Consider the following 20,066-nt stretch of genomic DNA (forward strand, 5'->3'; position numbering starts at 1 on the left):
ATTTTTCCGTTTATTCCAATCCCAATATAGATAAATTGTCCATATCAGTAAAAACCAAAAGAACTGCGGATGCTGTAAATCAGGAACAAAAACAAAGTTGCTGGAAAAGCTCAGTGATAAAGGGAACTGCAGATGCTGGAGAATCCAAGACAATAAAATGGAAGGCTGGATGAACTTCAAAATCTCCCCTTCCCCCACCACATCCCAAAACCAGCCCAGCTCATCCCCTCCACCCACTGCATCCCAAAACCAGTCCAACCTGTCTCTGCTTCCCTAACCTGTTCTTCCTCTCATCCATCCCTTCCTCCCACCCCAAGCCGCACCTCCATCTCCTACCTACTAACCTCATCCCACCTCCTTGACCCGTCCATCTTCCCTGGACTGACCTATCCCCTCCCCACCTCCCCACCTGTACTCTCCTCTCCACCTATCTTCTTTTCTCTCCATCTTCAGTCCGCCTCCCCCTCTCTCCCTATTTATTCCAGAACCCTCACCCCATCCCCATCTCTGATGAAGGGTCTGGGCCCGAAACGTCAGCTTTTGTGCTCCTGAGATGCTGCTGGGCCTGCTGTGTTCATCCAGCCTCACATTTTATTGCTGGAAAAGCTCAACAGGTCTGGCAGCATCTCTGAAGGAGAAAACAGAGTTAATGTTTTGGGTCTGGTGACCCTTCCTCAGAAGGTTCTTGTTTTTGTCAATATCAGTAACTGGTTAAAAACACTTAATTTTATGCAATACAGAGTAGTGTGGCGAAAGAGACACAGTGCACTCAGCTGTAACCTTTTAAAAAGCGAGCTTGATGTCACTTAAAGTGTGTGCCATGTCATGACTCACCATGTTTCCTAAACCAGAGAAAACAACTCCACACACTTTCAATTTGGTCCTCCCAAAGTGGGTTTGTTCAGCTTCAGGAGGGAAAATCAACCCCTTCACATGTTAGGTGCTTTAACATTTCAACTCAGAAAACCTTTGTGTGTTTGCAATCTGATACTTTAATGAATTATTAAACTTTTAAGCATCAAGTCAGTTGCTTGTACTAATTGCAATTAATTACATCCGTACAAATGTGAAGAAGAAACTGTTTGCATTATGTAGCCCCTGCAAAGATGCAGGATGCTTGTAAAATAAGCAAAGAGAACTTTAGAACATGATCCAAAGAAACCAAAGGCAAAGTAAAGAACTTTTAAAATTTACATAACACAAAACCAATTCTAACATGTATATTGTCACTGGTTAAATCACTAAGGTTTGATGTTAAAACAATTGATATAATTTCACAGGAATGTTCTTCATGAACAGATACACTCAAAAATTAGTGTTTCACAACATTTCATTACAATTTTAAAACTTAAAACCTTGGAAAGGGATGAATATTTTTACCCAAACACAAATTGTCTTGAAGAAAGTAGTCAAAGATACTACACAATTACTAATGTAGTCTTGCATTTGTAATATTATTTCTTAGGGCTCTAATCCATACCAAAATGCGTTTTATCTTATTCTTTTGTGCCACAGATCAAAACATGGTACCACATGCAGTCTCACATATTTCTGCCCATTGAATGAACACTCAAGGCATCCATATACTGTCTCTCTTCGGGAGCTTCCCATGCCACAAAGGGTACAGGGTCCTTTAGAGATATTATGATTGAGGAGGTTGACTCGTGTGTGTACGTTATCTCTGAGGTAGTTCGTGGAAATGTCAGTCATGCTGGTAGCCTTTTCATAATAGTCAGCAATCAAATCTTCCAAATAAAGAGTGGAATTTCTGACATCATCTAGCACCTTTTCATCTGTTCAAATATAGAGTAACACATAAAGTTTGCACTCGCTGCAAACATAAATTTGTAACAAGAAGCCTGTGGTCAAATGTTACTTCTGATAGAACTGGAAAACAGCAGCTGGTGGCAGCAAGGTGACATAGCAAACTAATGTTCCATTTGTAATTTTTTTCTATGAAGGAATAACCTTAGGTTTGTGGAGAGAGCTGTACCAGCAATTTTTATCAAACAGCTCTATAAATTTCTACTCCATCTGCTGATTGTAGTCTAATGGAAGATGAAGCAATTAACAGGTAGGTTCACCTCCAGCAAGGTAGACAAACAGGAGGCTGGAAGAGCGCTGCAAGTCAAGCAGCATCTGGAGAAGGAGAAGTCACATTCAGGTTTCTGAAGAAGGGTATACACGAAATGTTGACTTCTCTTCTATATGCTACCTGGTTTGCTGTGCTCTTCCAGCCTCCTATTTGTCTTCCTTGGATTCCAGCGTCTGTAGTTTTTTTGTCTCTAACCTTCAGCAACACAGCTTCTTCCTTACATTTGGGCACCTCTCTACAGCATACCATGAATGCTGATGGCTTTTGTTAATATTGTTGCAGAGACAAAAATGTGCAATTTAAAACAAAACTATCAGGAAAAATGATGTGTAAGGAGTTAAGTATTCCTGGACAGCACAAGTATATATTAAAACGTGTTCTTCTATGTGATGAAAATGTGATTAGTACACCCATGAGGCTTACCATTAAAACAGCAAGAAAGGTCTGCTGCAGAGCACATGTAAGTCACACGGTTGCATATATTTTTAAAAATTAAAACGTTAATTGTATGCTAAGGAATTGTTAACATCAATTATGCATTTATATTAAAACAATATGACCTGTTATGAGCTCATAAAGTTTGATTTAAACTCCAAGGAAGAATGGGGTAAAAACGGGCTAAGGCTGTTGAGCTGGAAATACCGACTGCTTGTTTTGACAGCTCAGTGACAAAGTATAGATAAATGTAGAGCTCTTCCAAGCCTGGCAGTAGCCCTCATGTGAGCCCTGCGATGATGGCCAAGCTTTGTATTAAGTTAAGTTTGTTTTATGTTAATTGTACCTTATTATTAAATCATAGAATCCCTACCATGCAGAAGTCCATCCAGTCCCTGCCAACTTTCCAAAGATCATTCACACCTCCCTAACAATACCTGTAATCCTGCATTTCCCATGACGAATCCACCTAGCCTGCGCATCCCTGGAATTGTGAGGCAATTTAGCACAGCCAGTCTGCCTAACCTTCAAATCTTTGGATTGTGGGAGGAAATCCACACAGACACAGAGAAAACATGCAAACGCCGCATAGACAGTTGCCTGAGAACGGGATTGAACCTAGGTCCCTGGCACTGTGAGGCAGCACTGCTAACTACTGAGCGACCAGAAATGTCTCTAACGATTCCTTTAAGCCCCGTGATTAAGCCACACATAGACCTAGAAATCCTGAACAAAACAACCCAATTCTTTAATCTGGGCAAATCAATTTCTAAATTGAGCCCTATTTTTGCTGTTAGGCTCCTTATCACATGTTGTAGGACATGATGGCATATGGTAGGAAAGCATCAATAGTGTCTATGCCAATGTAAATTTAGTTGAGTTTTTGAAACTGTTTGGTCCTGGGAGAATTTGTTTTACCTCATGTTTTGCCTGAAAAATGACACCAAAAAGTCCTTCTCACTCCCAATATTCTTTAGAACAATTTAGTGGCATAATTTCACAAAGATCAAATACATACGATAAATTACTTTTGAATTAGCGTTGATAAATGAAAAGTTCACAAAGGATTTAAAATGGCTATCATTAGCCAAACCAAAACAAGACACTCCGTTTTACAGGCATACAGTTTCATTAGGTATATAACAAGTTCTGGGGCTCTTGTGGTGCAGCAGTAGTGTCCCTACCACTGTGCCAGCTAGTGTAGATATGAGTCCCACCTGGCTCAGAGCAATGTTATTTCTAGCACTAGCAGCTGCTTCGAGGTTCTACATGCAGCAATTGATATTAGCATGTTGATTGCATCATTGATTTCTAGTTCTGGAAATTACTGCTGGGTGCAGATCGCGGAGGTTCAGACAGCCGGAAAGAAAAGTATTGGGAATGTTGGCCCAGAGCTGTGTCATAATATGTCAGGACAGCCTGATTAAAACTATCACTAAGAAACACTGCCCAAAATAGTTATCAGCATTCACCAGTGGAATGTACTGTATGTTGTTGATCAGACCAGAGAAGTCTGAAGCATATATGCACAGATAGTTAAAAGGTGCAAATGGAAGATAGTGAGTTAACCTTGTTGATAAATATAAACATTGCAAATGTACATTTACTTCTATTGTAATATAACCACTAGGATTTCACTGGTGGGACATGCTTTTCAGTTGAAGGTGAATGATGTAGAATTCTTTGTTATAAAACCCCAATTAACAGTTGGTGGCCACACTATACATACTGCTATACATTTTCATCATGGGAATTGTGAGTAGGACCAATATAAAATATAATAAGAATAAAACTTTGCATATGATGGCCTCGTCAGTGACACTCACAACCCATTGATAAAAGTATTCTAGCATCTGTGAACATCTTATAAACCCACTCAGCCGGCATGAATGCTACTTTACTTACAACACCAGTAATTAAACAAAATTATAGTTCTGTGCAAATAACCAGGCTAAGGTACTGCCTGAAGATGCTTTTGCTTCCCATAAGCTTGGGTACAATGCAAAGTGGAAAACGTTAATCATCACGTTAGGTTAGACTAGATTGAGACTGCAAACTTAATTTGATAAAAGACGTCAACCTGAAATGTTAACTCCGTTCCTTTCTCCATAGACACAGCTAGACCTGCTAATTTTTTTGTTACAATTTCCATTCTGATTTTAGATTTCCAGCATCTGTAATATCTTGAATTATCGCTTGTATTTCTTCATGACAGCTCACTTGTCAATTATAAACATCCCTGAACTTGGCCATCATGTTAAATTAAAAGTACATACATACATGATAATACTTGGCGTCAACAAGATGTATTGTGCATATTCTGCATCAGTTGGTGCAAGGTATATTTGGGACTTCAGTGTATTGTCTTCTTTATTTTAAAATCTGTGTTGTACCTTGTATGTCATACCACAATTACTTCGTAGCATATGAGGAAAGACTTACCTGATCTGAATGGACTGCCGTAAAAGAAATCAGACAGACATCGTCGCAATTTCCACACTGAGAATCGGCTCATTAAACCACCCAATTGCTCAGTTATTTGTTCTTTTTCAAACCCACCTTCTGATTCAGATGTTACACAGAGTTCTAAAAGGATTAGAACACAGATTTTCTTTTGTTAAAAGTGTTGCTTCATCTGCACAACAATAACTACAACTAAGATAATAAAGTGTGAGGCTGGATGAACACAGCAGGCCCAGCAGCATCTCAGGAGCACAAAAGCTACAACTATCTTACTGCTGATCAGCCTGCAAAGTTTCCAAGTTCCAAATCTTCAATCCGCACTTTGAGACTTCATAATTTCAAAAACGACCCCATGAATGATTGGTAAATTTCTTGATGGCACAAAGTTAGGTAACACAGCAAGTCAGAAGAAGACACAACAAGGGTACAACGAATATAGGTAGTTAACTGAGTGGGCAAAGATCTGACAGATGGAGTTTGTGGGAAAAAGTGAAGTTCATTTTGGCAGGAAGAATATGAAAGAAAAATGAGCTCTGAGATGCAAGATGATCTAGGTGTCCTCGTGCTTGACCCCCAAAAGGTTAGTATACATGTACAGAAAGTAGTTAGGAAAGTGAACAGAACATTATCACTTCTTCTGAGGGGAATTGAATACAAAGGGAGGGATAGTATGCTTCACTTATTTAGTGCATTTGGTAAGACAACATCTGGAGGACTGTGTACAATATTGCTGTCCTGATTTAGGGAAGAATGCAAATGTGTTAACAGAAGGTTTCTTAGACTAGTAACTAGAATGGGTAGGTTATCTTTTCAGGAAAAATTGGATAGGCTAAGCTTGTGTGTGCTCCAGGTTAGAAGAATAACAGGCAAAAACTTGTTCAAAACATATAAGGTCCTGATAGGTCATAATAACATGGATGTGGAAAGGATTGTTTCACTTGTTGGGGAATCTAGAACTAGATTTGAATCTTTAAAAAGAAATCAGCCATTTAAGACATTGATGAGGAGAATTTTTTTTTCACAGTGGGTCGTGAATCTTTGGAATTTTCTTCTTCAAAAGGCAGTGGAGGCAGAGTCCTTGAATATTTTTCCTCATAATTAAACAGATTCCTGATAAGCAAAGAGATGAAGTGTTATTGAGGATAGGCAGAAACATGGAGTATTGAGGTCTGCTGTGATCTTAATGAATGTTGCAATAGGTTAAGAGGTCAGTTACCTACTCGTACTCTTAAATTATATGACAATATGTAAAGGATAGTCATTTTGACTAGGAAATCGCTTTCCTAAAGCTCTTAAAATTCTGTTCTTGATTCGTATTTTATGGGTGCAAATGTCAGTAATTAACATTTTCTACATTTAAACTAAATAAATGAAAGCTAATAATTTCTGACCACAGAAATTATCTGAAAGTATATTCAAGAATTATTCAGCATTCACAAAATGCAATTTTAGGAGAATATGCAACATGTTACTTACCAAAATGCCCATCCAAATGAATATAAAGTTCAAATACACTAAATGCAATTGTTGTATGAGCTGGAATAACAATGGCTTTGTCACATCCTTTATGATTTCGTCCATCATCAATCTGAAACTAGAGTGGGTGCCATATCAAAATTGGTTTTCTACTTTTACAAGCCAATATTAAGTAAGATCTAATAGAAGTTTGACTGAAATATCTGAATGTTATTTTAATAAGATCTGCAACTAAAGTTAACACTGTAAAATTATCCCATCATTTGTTATTCCTTCATGGGATGTGGACAAGACTGGCTAGGTCAGTGTTTGTTGCTTATCCTTATTTGTCCTGGAGAAGATGGCAGTGAACCACTTTCTTGGACCGCTATAGCTACACTTCTGGAAGAATTTCCAAGGATAGTGATCCAGCAATTATGAAATGATAGCAATGTAGTTCTAAGCCAGAATGGTGTGTGACTTGAAAGAGAACTAGTTGGCAGTGATGTTCTTCTGTATCTGCTTCCCAGTTCCTTCTAGATGGTAGAGGTGTTAAGTTTAGAAGGTTCCGTTGAAGGGGCCTTGATGAGTTATTGTAATGTATCACGCTACTACTGTGCATCATTGGTGGAGGGAATAAATGTTGAGGATGGTGCATGGGGTGCAAATAAACAGGTTTTCTTGTCTCAGATGTTGTCAAACTTCATGAGTGTTGCTGGTGCTCATCCAGACAAGTAAGGAGTATTCCATGACAGTTCTAACTTGCACCTTAGCAATGGTAGACAAGCTTTGGAGCCAGGGACTGAGTTACTCTAGCCGCTGACCTGCTCTTGTAACCTCAATATTTATATAGCTGGTCTAGTTCAATTTCTGGTCGACAGTAACACCCTGGGGAATCCAGCAATGGAAATGTCATTAAATTTCAAGCGGTGATAGTTAGATCATCTACTGTTGGAAATGGTCACTACTCGGCACTTGTGTGAACTGAATATTATTTGCTATCGATCAACCTAAGCTTTGATGTTATCCAGGTCTTGCAGCTTAGGGGTACAGACTGCTTCAGAGTTATGAATGGTTCTGAATATTATGCAATCATCAGTGAACATCCCACTTCTGACTCTATGATAGAATGAAAGTCATCATGAATCGACTGAAGATGACTGGGTTAAGGACAATGCCCATAGAAACTCTTGCAGATTCCTAAGATTGAAATGATAGACTTCCAACAACCACGAGCATCCTACTTTGTGCCAAGTAGCGGAGGGACTTCCCTCTGATTCCCATTGACTCCAGTTTTGTATAAGCACCTTGATGCCACACCGTCAAATACAGCCTTGAATTACATCTTGAATTCAGGTCTTTTGTCCATGCTTGGAGCAAAGCTGCAATGAAATCTGAAGCTGAAAGGCTCTGGAAGATTGCAAACTGAGTACTAAGAGCAGCCTCTGCTTTTAGTACTACTGATGATGCTCTCCATCACTGCTGATGATTGAAAGCACACTGGCAGGATGGTTTGGTTAGATTTGTTCTGGCTTCTGAATCAAGATGTCCTGGTGCAATTTTCCACAATGTAGGATCGATGCCAGTGTTGTGCGTGGCCTGGGACAATTTAGCTAGAGGCACAACTAATTCAGAACTCTTGAGTAATATTGCTGTAATGTTATCAATTCTTATAACCTTTGCAATATTCACTGTTTTCTGGAGCGAACCAAACTGGCTATAATGTGTTACTTGCGATGCTAGGGACCACTGGAGAAGGTCAAGATGATTTTCCCACTCAGTACTTCAGGTTCAAGGTGTTTGCAAATGCTTTGTCCTTGTCTTTTGCACTGATGTGTTGGGATTCCCCTCACTGAGGATGGGGATATTTGTATAGTCTCCTCCAGCTCTTAGTTGTTTCATTGCTCACCATTCTCAGCTAAATGTAGCCGAACTGCAGAGTTTAGATCCGATCATTTGGCTGTGAGATCACTTAGCTCTGTCTATCACATGCTAATTTCACTATTTGATGCACAAGTAGTCTATGTTGTAATTTTATCATGTTGACACCTTTTCAGTATGCCTGGTGCTGTTCCTGGCATGTCCTCCTGTTCTCTTCATTGAACTAAGCTTTATCCCCTGCTTGATGGCAATGGTAGAGTGGGGATTTGCTAGGCCATGAGGTTACAGATTGAGGCTAAATACAATGCTGTTGCTGCTTAGTCCACATGGTCTTGCGGATGCCCAGTTTCAAGTTATGTCCATGTAGCACAGTAGTAGTGTCACACAATATGTTGGAATGTTTGCTGAAATGTGAAGACAGGACTCAGATTCTACAAAGGTTGTGTGAAGGAGTCCTACCAATCTTGTTATGAATTGATGCATTTTGAAAGGTAGAACTGGGGAGTACGGGGTCAAATAAGTTTCTTCATCACCTCCTGTTGGCACAGTCTTGCAGCCCTATCCTTCAGGCTTTGGCCAGCTCAGTCATTAGGGGTATTAGCCACTATCCCCCAAAGTACCCATCCAAATGGATATAGAGTTCAAATACACGAAAGAACACCATTTATCTGTGAAGTTTTTATTTTGTTTTTAGTTTTGTAAAAAGTAAAAGAAGGAATTTGTTTTAAAAATCAAATAGACAAGGGAGAACCAGTAGACTTGATCTATTTGGATTTCCAGAAGGCCTTTGACAAGGTCCTGCACAGGAGGCTAAATAAGAAAAGAGCCCATGGCGTTAGGGGAATATACTGGCATGAGTAAAGGAGTGGCTGACTGGAAGAAGGTAGAGAGTGAAGTTAAAGGGGTCTTTTTTCAGGATGTTATACATTGATGATGTTCACAAAGGAACTGAGGGCATTGTTGTTTCCTTCCTCCCTGGACTGAGACATATAAAAGAATCAGAGGGTTAGATAGGGTGGAAAGGGACAGCCTTTTTCCTACGATGGTGACGGCGAGCACGAGGCGGCATAGCTTTAAATTGAGGGGTGAAATATATAGGACAGATCTCAGAGGTAGTTTCTTTACTCAGAGAGTAGTAAGGGAATGGAACGCTTTGCCTGCAATGGTAGTAGATTCGTCAACTTTAGGTACATTTAAGTCGTCATTGGATAAGCATATGGACGTACATGGAATAGTGTAGGTTAGATGGGCTTGAGATCGGTATGACAGGTCGGCACAACATCGAGGGCCGAAGGGCCTGTACTGTGCTGTAATGTTCTATGTTCTATGTTCTATGGACTGACCTATCTCCTCCCTAACTCCCCACCTACAGTCACCTTTACTGGCTCCATCCGTGCCACTTTGACCTGTCTGTCTCCTCTCCACATATATTCTGCTCTATCCATCTTCTATTCACCTCCCCCCTCTCCCTATTTCTTTCAGAACCCCCTTCCCCTCCTCCATTTCTGAAGGAGGGTCTAGGCCTGAAACGTCAGCCTTCCTGCTCCTCTGATGCTGCTTGGCCTGCTGTGCTCTACACCTTGTTATCTGAGGGCATTGTTGCTAAGTTTGCAGATGACACAAAGATAGATGAGGACAGATGGCGTTGAGGATACAGGAGGCTACAGAAGGACGTGGACAGGCTCGGAGAGTGGGCAAAGAAATGGCAGATGGAATCCAGTGCATGAAAGAATGAGGTTATGCACTTCAGTAGGAAGAATAGAAGCATAGATTATTTTCTAAATGAGGAAAGGCTTTGGAAATCTGAAACATAAAGGGACTTGGAAATCCTAGTTCCAGAGTTAAGGTTAACATGCAGGTTAAGTAGACATTTATGAAGTCAAATGCAATGTGAGCATTCAGTTCAATGGGGCTAGAATGCAAGAGCTAAGATGTACTGATGAGGTTGTATAAGGCTCTAGTCAGATTTTATTTGGAATATTGTAAACAGTTTTGGGTCACATATCTAAGGAAAGATGTGCTGGCATTGGAAGTGGATCCAGGGGATGTTTACAAGAATGATCTTGTGGATGAAGAGCTTGTCACATAAAGAATAGTTGAGGACTCTGGGTTTATACTTGATTAAGTTTAAAAGGATGATGGCGGATCTCATTGAAACTTACAGAATTCTGAGTGGCTGCATAGAGTGGATGTGGAAATCTTTCCTTTAATAGGATAGACTAGGACCCGAGGGCACAGTTTCAGAGTGAAGGGATGAGACTTTAGAACAGAGATAAGGGGGAATTTCTTCAGTCACAGGCTGGTTGATCTGTAGAACTCAATGCTGCGGAGGGCTGTGAAGGCATGTCAGTTGGAGAACTTAGGACTGCAATAGATAGGTTCTTGATTGGTAGTTCAATCCGGGCAAATGTGAGTTGATGCATTTTGGAAGATCAAATTCAAGGGCAAACTATACAGTAAATGGAAAAGTCCTAGGGAAAATTGATGAACAGAGAGATCTGGGTGTTCAGGTCCATTGTTCTCTGAAGGTGACAACGCAGGTCAATAGGGTGGTCAAGAAGGCATATGGCATGCTTTCCTTCATTGGGCGGGGTATTGAGTGCAAGAGTTGGCAGGTCATGTTGCAGTTGTATAGGACTTTGGCTCAGCCACATTTGGAGTACTGTGTACAGTTCTGGTCATCACATTACCAAAAGGATGTGGACGCTTTGGAGAGGGTGCAGAGGAGGTTCACCAGGATGTTGCCTGATATGGAGGGTGCTAGCTATGAAGAGAGGTTGAAAAGATTAGGATTATTTTCACTAGAAAGACGGAGATTGAGAGGTGACCTGATTGAGGTCTACAAAATCATGAGGGGTATAGACAGGGTGGATAGCAAAAAGCTTTTTCCCAGAGTGGGGGACTCAATTACTAGGGGTCATGAGTTCAAAGTGAGAGGAGGAAAGTTTAAGGGAGGTAATTGTGGAAAGTTCTTTACACAGAGGGTGGTGGGCGCCTGGAACACGTTGCCAGCGGAGGTGGTAGACGCAGACACATTAGCGTCATTTAAGATATATTTGGACAGGTACATGGATGGGCAGGGAGCAAATGGACACAGACCGTTAGAAAATAGATGACAGGTTAGACAGACGATCTTGATCCGCACAGGCTTGGAGGGCCGAAGGGCCTGTTCCTGTGCTGTAGGTTTCTTGGTTTCTTGTTTCTTTGAAAATGGGTTTAAGAAACAGATCAACCATATTTGAATGGTAGAGCAAACATGATGGGCTGAGTGGCCTAATTCTGCTCCCACGTCTGTGAAATCTTGTCGTGTAAACTTTCACCCCAACAAGCCAAGTTAAAATTTCTTTTTAAAAATCAATAGCACCTATAAAGATGTAATATATTGAATACTTTGCCTCATATAATGAAATACTTAAATACACTCTCATTATTACACATTTCATCAGCCAACTAAAGGCAGCTTAAAAAATTAAAATGAAATTGAAATTATTAGATGAAACAGTAATTATTTAAAATGAAATAATACCAATTAATTGAACTATGTACCAGCTATATCACCGACTACATCAGCATATACATATTGTAAGTCTTACCCGCATTGTTTTACCTCTCATGCCTGCATGCACAGTGAGTGAGCATTGCCGTGTCGTACGGATACTTTCCATGACAACACATAATACAGCACGCCGACCTTCTTTCATCTGACGAACAAGACAATGTTCCATATCAATTTTTCTAAAGAGATATTAAAATGTTAATTTACTCCCAACTCATGAAAGAACTAGAAATCCAGAATTATTGAATTTACAGCACAGAACGCCCATGTTGCCTCTGACTCTATTTCATTCCTTCTGCCTTACTGCATACCCTTGATTTTATGTAAGAAATACAGTATGATTCATAAAGGATAAGTGTTACTCTGCAATAAATATACTAATAAATCTCTATAGAGAAACCTTTTTTTCAAATATTTATCGATTTCCCTTGCTTCCAAAATTCTGTAGATTCTGGAACAGTCCCAGAAGCTTTGGAGCATGGCAAATGTAACCACATTATTTAAAAATGGAGGGAGGGAACAAAATTAAGGCATTAACTCAATTAAGGAAGGAAAGGAATGAAGTTGAAAGAAAAGCAGTCGGGAGGGCTAAAAGGGGTCATGAAAAGTAATTTGCCCACAGGATTAAGGAAAATCCTAAAGCTTTTTATACATATATAGAGCAAGAGTGCAGCCAGCCAGAGGGTTGGCCCACTCAAGTTCAGGGAAGGGAATTTATGTGTGGAGTCAGGGGAAATGGCCGAGGTATTAAATGAGTACTTTGCATCAGTATTCACCATGGAGAAGGGCTTGGTGGATAATAAATCTGGGGAAGGGTGTGTAGATAATAAAGTGTGAAGCTGGATGAACACAGCAGGCCAAGCAGCATCTCAGGAGCACAAAAGCTGACGTTTCGGGCCTAGACCCTTCATCAGAGAGGGGGATGGAGTGAGGGTTCTGGAATAAATAGGGAGAGAGGGGGAGGCAGACCGAAGGTGGAGAGAAAAAAAGATAGGTGGAGAGGAGAGTATAGGTGGGGAGGTAGGGAGGGGATAGGTCAGTCCAGGAAGACGGACAGGTCAAGGAGGTGGGATGAGGTTAGCAGGTAGGAAATGGAGGTGCGGCTTGGGGATGAGGTTAGTAGGTAGGAAATGGAGGTGCGGCTTGGGGATGAGGTTAGTAGGTAGGAAATGGAGGTGCGGCTTTCCTACCTACTAACCTCATCCCACCTCCTTGACCTGTCCATCTTCCCTGGACTGACCTATCCCCTCCTTACCTCCCCACCTATTCTCTCCTCTCCACCTATCTTCTTTTTTCTCCATCTTCGGTCCGCCTCCCCCTCTCTCCCTATTTATTCCAGAACCCTCACCCCATCCCCCTCTCTGATGGAGGGTCTAGGCCAGAAACGTCAGCTTTTGTGCTCCTGAGATGCTGCTTGGCCTGCTGTGTTCATCCAACTTCACACTTTATTATCTTGGATTCTCCAGCATCTGCAGTTCCCATTATCACTGACACAAGGGTGTGTAGATAATTTGGGTCATGTTGAGATCAAAAGGGAGGAGGTATTGGGGTCTTGAAAAACATTAAGGTAGAAAAGTCCCTAGGGTCTGATGAGATATACCCCAGAATACTGAGAGAGGCAAGGGAGGAAATTACTGAAGCCTTGAGGAAAATCTTTGTTTCCTCACTGGCCACAGGAGAGGTCCCAGAGAATTGGAGAATAGCCAGTGTAGTTCCTTTGTTTAAGAAGGGTGGCAAGGATAATCCAGCGAATTATGGGCTGGTGAGCCTTACGTCAGTGGTAGGGAAATTATTGGAGAGGATTCTTCGAGGCAGGATGTACTCCTACTTGGAAATCAGTGGGCATATTGGTGAGAGACAACATGGTTTTGTGAAGTTGAGGTTGTGTCTCACTAACTTGGTTCAGTTTTTTGAGGAAGTAACAAAGATGATCGATGAGGGTAGGGCAGTAGATGTTGACTACATGGACTTCAGTAAGGCCTTTGACAAGGTCCCTCATGGCAGGCTGATACAGAAGCTAAAGTTGCATGGGGTCATAAGTGAGTTTACAAGATGGATTAAAAAGCTGGCTCAGTCTAGAAGACAAAGGGTAGCAGTGGAAAGGTGCATTTCTGAATGGAGTACTGTGACTAGTTGCTTTCCTCAGGGATCAGTGTTGGACCTTCGCTGTTTGTAATATATGTAAATGATTTGGAGGATATGTAACGGGTATGATTAGTAAGTTTGCCGATGACACAAAGGTTGGTGGAATTGCGGATAGTGATGAGGACCGTCAAAGGACATAGCTGAATATAGATTGGTTGGTGACTTGGGCAGACAGATGGCAGATGGAGTTTAATTTGGAAAAATGTGAGGTAATGCATTTTGGAAGATCTAATCCAGATGGAAAATATACAGTAAATGACAGAACCCTTAAGAGTACTGATATGCAGAGGGATCTGGGTATACAGGTACACAGGTCACTGAAAGTGGCAATGCAGGTGGAGAAGGTCATCAACAAGGCACATGGCATGCTTGCCTTCATTGGCCAGGGCATTGAGTTTAAAAATTGGCAGGTAAAATTTCAGCTTTATAGAACCTTAGTTAGGCCACATTTGGAAAATTGTGTTCAATTCTGGTCACCACACTACCAGAAGGATGTGGTGGCTTTGGAGAGGGCACAGAAAAGATTTAACAGGATGTTGCCTGGTATGGAGGGCATTAGCTTTGAGGAGAGGTTAGAGAAACTCGGTTTGTTCTCACTGGAACGACAGAGGTTGAGGGGCAACCTGATAGATGTCTACAAGATTATGAACAGCGTGGACAGAGTGGACAGTCAGAAGCTTTTTCCCAGGGTGGAGGAGTCAGTTACCGGGGCCATAGGTTTAAGGTGTGAGGGGCAGGGTTTAAAGGTGATGTACGAGGCAAGAGGATGGTAGGTGCCTGGAAGTCACTGTTGGGGGACGTAGTGGAAGCAGATACTATATTGACTTTTATAGGGCATCTTGACAAATACATGAATAGGATGGGAATTGAGGCATACGGTCTCCGAAAGGGTAGGGGGTTTTAGTTGTGATGGGCAGCATGTCAGTGCAGGCTTGGAGGGCCAAAGGGGCTACCTGTGCTGTAATTTTCTTTGTTCTTTGTTAACTAATTTATTCTATCATCAGTGGCGGGATAAATTGGGCTGACAAATGGCGAGTAATATTTGCACCAAACAAGCTCTAGGCAATGACCATCTCTAGTAAGAGACAATCTAAACACGTCCATTGGCATTCAAAGGTGTTACCATTACTGAATTCCCCACTATCAATACCTGGGGTTTAACATTGACCCAAGTCTCAAATGGACTCACCATATAAATGCAGTGACTACTAGAGCAGGTCAAAGGCTAGGAATACTGCTTTGGGTAACTCACCTCCTGACTCCCCAAAGCTTGTCCACCATCTACAAGTCAGGAGTGTGATGGAATACTCCCCATTTGCCTGGATGCAGTTCCAACAACACTCAAGAGGCTTGATACCATCAGGTCATAGCAGCTTGCTTGATTGGCACCACATCCACAAACATACACTTCCTCCACTACCGATGCTCAATAGCAGCAGTGTGTACTGTCTACAAGATGCACTGCAGAAATTCATCAAAGATCCTTAGGCAACACCTTCCAAACCAAAGACCACTTCCATCTAGAAGGACAAGGGCAGCAGATACACAGGAACACCACCACCTGCAGGTTATCCTCTAAGCCATTCGCCATCCTGACTCAGTCAGAAGTCACATGACACCAGGTTATAGTCTAACACATTCATTCCTTCGGAGTGCTGTTACTTCATCAGGTGAAGTGCCTGCATGCACAGAAAGTGAGTACCTGATGAAGGAGCAGCTCTCAGAAGGCTAGTGGTTTTGAATAAACCTGTTGAACTATAACCTGGTGTCGTGTGACTTCTGACTTTGTCCATCCCAGCCCAACACTGGAATCTCCACATCATCATGACTTGGAAATGCATCACTGTTCCTTCACAGTCACTGGGTCAAAATCCTGAAATTCTGCCCTCCTAACAATGTTGTGGGTCAACCTACAGCACATGGACTGCTGCAGTTTATGAAGGCAGCTCACCACCAACTTTTCAAGGGGAGCTAGGGATGAGCAATATACGCTGGTCATCCAGGGACACCATGTCCAACAAGTCAACAAAATAAAGGAAAAAATGTTGGAGTATATTATAAAACATGTGACAACTGAACAGTTAGATAATACCACTGGGATTTATGAAAAGGAAAATTCATCTAGGGACAGATATATTGGCATGGGAGACACTCCAGAGAAGGTTCCTTAGGTTGATCCCAGGCCTAGAGGGATTTTCTTATGAGGAGAGGTTGAGCCTACATTGGAGTGTAGAAGAATGGGAGTTGACATTATTGAAAGATTGAAGATTCTCATGGGACTTTACAGGGTAGATCTGAGAGGCAGTTTTCCTCAGTGGGAGCATCTAAGGCTAAAGGGTAAGCTTTCATTAAGAGGTCACCATTTAAGACACAGATGAAGAGACTTTTTTTTAAAGGACAAAGAATATGTGGAATTCTTTACCACAGTGGGCTTTTGAGGCTGGATCATTGAAAATCTATCTCTCTTTCAATTCTATGATACTTAATCAGTAAGTTATCGAAGGTTATGCAGAAAAGGCTGGAAAATGGAGTTGCAGATTCTCAAATCAGCCATGATCTCATTGAATGACAGAGCTGACTGAATGGGCTGAATGGCCTACTTCTGCTCCTACATCTTGTGGTAAGCCCCAACTATGTTTATAATTGTTTTCTTAATTGTTACTATAATTTGTGTTCAGTTAAGCTTTCATAATGATGCTTTGGCAACTAATTATCTTCCATATAGTATCACTAAAATATAATAGGATCTGGCTGAATTACCTGTTAATGATCTCCCTAAGAAGCACTGGAACCTCTACCTCATGCTTTGTTACAATTCCAAAGGAAGCTTTCACTGCCACAGAATCAGATCCATCAATGTTAAACCCAACATCATGAATTATATGATTTCCAAGCTTCCTACTTAGGGAAACATCTGACTTATCTTCATAATTGAGAAGCTGATATGAAGATACACCTGTCAAATAGGAAACAATGCCTGATTACGTTTGTTTTCTTTATTGGTATTACACACACATACATATATATGTTCACATTTAGTTTAGCACTTATAAGTTTTAATTTACTGATACAACTCTTTATGTGAAACTCAGAAGTCAATTACTTGTAACTCCTGCTAAATTAACTATTTTGGAATGTGCTAATCCATTTTATTGCAATTTAGAAGGATCACTGGACCTGAAACATTGACTCTATATTCTCTCCACTGATGCTGCCTGATCTGCAGAGGTTTCTGTTTTTTTTAAATTCAAGATATTGTGCAGTATACCTAAAATAGTAATTTTAACACAGAATTGTGCATCATGTAAGACTAGATACATAGTTTGGAATGTTCTGGAACCCTCTCCTATGAATGGTTTGGTGGAGGGCTCAGTTAATCAAGTGGGAAGGTGGATAGATTGGTGGTAGGTGTATCCTTCTCCACTCTAATTAACCGCATGATGTGGTCTTTTTGTTCCTCCACAATGGAGGTTCTTAGCTAATGAATGCCCACTTAAGGGCCTCCACCCACTGCTGCTCATACTAAGCCAATTGCTAGCAGGGCACTTGCCATCTGGGATTGAGGACAGCCATATCTGTATGGGATGCTTGTGGGCTCTTTGAATGAGGGCCCCTCATTCAAAGGTGCTTACAGCCAGCTGAAGGGACCAGGCATCAGCAAGGGAGGTTAGGGAGGACTGACTGAAAGACAACTCCTCTGCTCCCAACTTCCCTCCCTGCATCATTCACCTGTGACCTAGAATCCAGCTATGATCCCAGGCCTTTGTTGGGTGTCATGCTGGCAGCAGCCATTAACCTCCCAGTGGTGCTGCCATTCAATAGGGCAGACAGTCTCTGACTGGCTGGTAGCTTTTATTGGATTCTATTTCCGTGTCTGGGGTCTTTGATCCCAGTGAAAGCCTGCCATCAGTCAGACGAGTGCCCAAGTGGCTTCTGTTAGGGGCCACTTAGGGCTCCTGCAGCCAGCATTTGAGACCCCTTTCACCTAACTATGGTTCGAGCCATAGATTCCAGGCTTAATGAATGGAAATTAGTTGAAGATGGTTTGATTGTCTCTTTTAGAGACAGTTATTGCCTGACACTTAAATGCTGAGTGTATCAGCCCAAACTGAATGTTGTTCAATTCTTCCTACATGTGAGCATAGACTAGTTGGGTACCTGAAGAAGTGTGATATTATGTAATCATCAATGTACGCTCTCATTTCCTACTTATGTTGGAGGGAAAATCATTGATGAAGCAGCAGGAGATAAACACTGCCGTGAAGAACTCCTGTCCTCCAACAATACAACTTTGTTTTCCCTTTGAGTAATATCCTTAGAATTCACCATAGAGAAAATAAGATGACCAATGGCTTTTCCTCACATCTTATGTGTTTGGTAATCGACCAAGTTTGTAAGTACAATACAAAATCACAAATTTAGTTAGGATTGTGAATAGAGTTTCAGCAGTTCAATTGATCATAAGATCATTTAGTTGTGATGATATAGTTTCCTAAAAAGCATTAAAACATTGCATGTGTAAAGTAAGAACATTACCTGCGGAAACCTCCTTTTCTCCAACAAGGATGTCCTTCAGAGTGAACGGTGTAGGGCTGTATTTCTTCTTATTCCAGAAGAATGATTTCTTCCTTTTTGTCACTAGACTGAGTGGTTGATATCTGTCAGCCTCACTCAGACCAGGAACAGGTTTCAGTCTGCCTGTATCTCCAACCTGCTTCACAAAGTTCTTTGTGGCAGCAGCAAACATTTCTTACCAGCAAAAACCTTCTCTGCTTTGCTACAGTTGTTTCAACTGAAGATTAAATTCTGGAATTTTGAAATCAGTCATTGCCAGGAATCAAAAGCATTTGAAATTATAGTAACTTTAAAATTGTTGTCAGCCATTTCTGGACTGTATCTTTTACACTCTTCTCTTGTGTTCAGGTTAATGAATAATGAACAGGCAGTTAACGTGATAGGGGTGTTTGTGACAATATCTCTTGCAGTCACAAGTTTATTCCAATTATCTAATGAGGATTTCAACCGAAATAGCAAGCCAAAAACTGTGACTTTTAATTATACATAGGTTTAAGTGTACAAATTGATTATTGCTGATATATCAGGATATCTTTAATTCACAAGTAATAAAATCTTATTCCAAGAATTTATGAAGTGTGAGAACACATAATAGAATTCAGAACAAATTTTTTTTTTTGCTTCAGCTTCTGATATTATTGCTGCGATAAAGTAGTAAATTCCTGGATTTTAATTAGAAATTTTGACCTAAAAAGAATTTGGCAACCTTAATTTGGAAATTAACAGAGTGAAAAAAAGTCATAGCTTGAACACGTATAAGGACCCAAACAAAAGTAGAACTGGTGAATTTCGACTATGATTGAGATTTGAACTGCTGCCAGAATAATAACTTCCAAAGATTTGAGGTTCTGAAGTTTCATCATAACCTTCCAAAATTAAAAAAATATTGATTGCAATAAGGTTAGATGATTTTGAAACATATTGCTGGGTCCCTTTGCCAAGACTGATCGAAATAGCGGAACCGTGTCTTCAAGAGCCCCATTTCCTGCTCCACTTTGGCCTGGATTGAATCATGGGCTGTGCTGTATTATGGCTCTGCATCAATCAGGTAATTTGACTAAGATGTCATGGACCACGGTTGCAGTGGATATCTCTTGACCCATAAAAAGCCTTGTAACGCTTTTGGACCCTCAAATGTAGCAGATACATAAGAGTGCTCCAGGATATAGGAGTTGTGGCAGCTGATCCTAGGGCTGGAGCACTCCTCTTGGCTTTCTTTTTATTTTATTTCTTCTCTTTACTTTTGCTCTTTTTCTTTTTGTTTCTTTTTCTTTAAAGTCTGGAGTGTGGTGGGTGAATGGCGAGGCCTCCAGCGGTAGCTGCAGCAACACCAGGACAAGCCAAAGACAGCTCCAACCCAGTTCAGGGTCTCCTCTTCAGCAAGGAGCAGGTCCCCAGGCTTAGTTATTTGGCCCATGCTCACAGGCCGAGCTAAGAATCCAGGTCTGCAGGGAGGCCGGG

The 20,066-nt window shown here is 41.0% G+C and overlaps 1 protein-coding gene across 3 annotated transcripts; it reads right to left on the reverse strand.

Annotated features, from left to right (window-relative positions):
- Positions 1 to 1,470: 1,470 nt before the first annotated feature.
- pjvk (pejvakin) lies at positions 1,471 to 18,777 on the reverse strand. Of its 3 annotated transcripts, XM_059647665.1 has the most exons (7): positions 18,567 to 18,777; positions 16,791 to 16,986; positions 11,923 to 12,064; positions 6,470 to 6,587; positions 5,008 to 5,116; positions 4,624 to 4,634; positions 1,471 to 1,793 (listed from the first exon to the last, which is right to left on the reverse strand). In XM_059647665.1, the coding sequence occupies exons 1-7, from the start codon at positions 18,775 to 18,777 to the stop codon at positions 1,492 to 1,494; spliced, it is 1,089 nt and encodes a 362-aa protein (XP_059503648.1). In that variant the 3' UTR covers positions 1,471 to 1,491. The 3 variants fall into 3 exon arrangements, with proteins under 3 accessions (XP_059503648.1, XP_059503647.1, XP_059503649.1); XM_059647664.1 differs by lacking the exon at positions 4,624 to 4,634 and having other exon boundaries at positions 4,973 to 5,116; XM_059647666.1 differs by lacking the exons at positions 4,624 to 4,634; positions 16,791 to 16,986; positions 18,567 to 18,777 and adding an exon at positions 12,286 to 12,367 and having other exon boundaries at positions 4,973 to 5,116.
- Positions 18,778 to 20,066: the final 1,289 nt, after the last annotated feature.

This window comes from Stegostoma tigrinum, chromosome 7, assembly GCF_030684315.1.
Source record: "Stegostoma tigrinum isolate sSteTig4 chromosome 7, sSteTig4.hap1, whole genome shotgun sequence".
Classification (NCBI taxonomy): Eukaryota; Metazoa; Chordata; class Chondrichthyes; order Orectolobiformes; family Stegostomatidae; genus Stegostoma; species Stegostoma tigrinum.

What these genes read in the sequence shown, in the direction of transcription:
- pjvk (XM_059647664.1), bottom strand. Translation starts at nt 18,777, where the DNA reads ATGTTTGCTGCTGCCACAAAGAACTTTGTGAAGCAGGTTGGAGATACA. An exon ending in AGAAAAGGAGGTTTCCGCAG is followed by an intron (nt 16,987 to 18,566) that starts GTAATGTTCTTA and finishes CCTATTTGACAG; the next exon opens with GTGTATCTTCATATCAGCTT. An exon ending in CGGCAGTCCATTCAGATCAG is followed by an intron (nt 1,794 to 4,972) that starts GTAAGTCTTTCC and finishes ATATTTGAACAG; the next exon opens with ATGAAAAGGTGCTAGATGAT.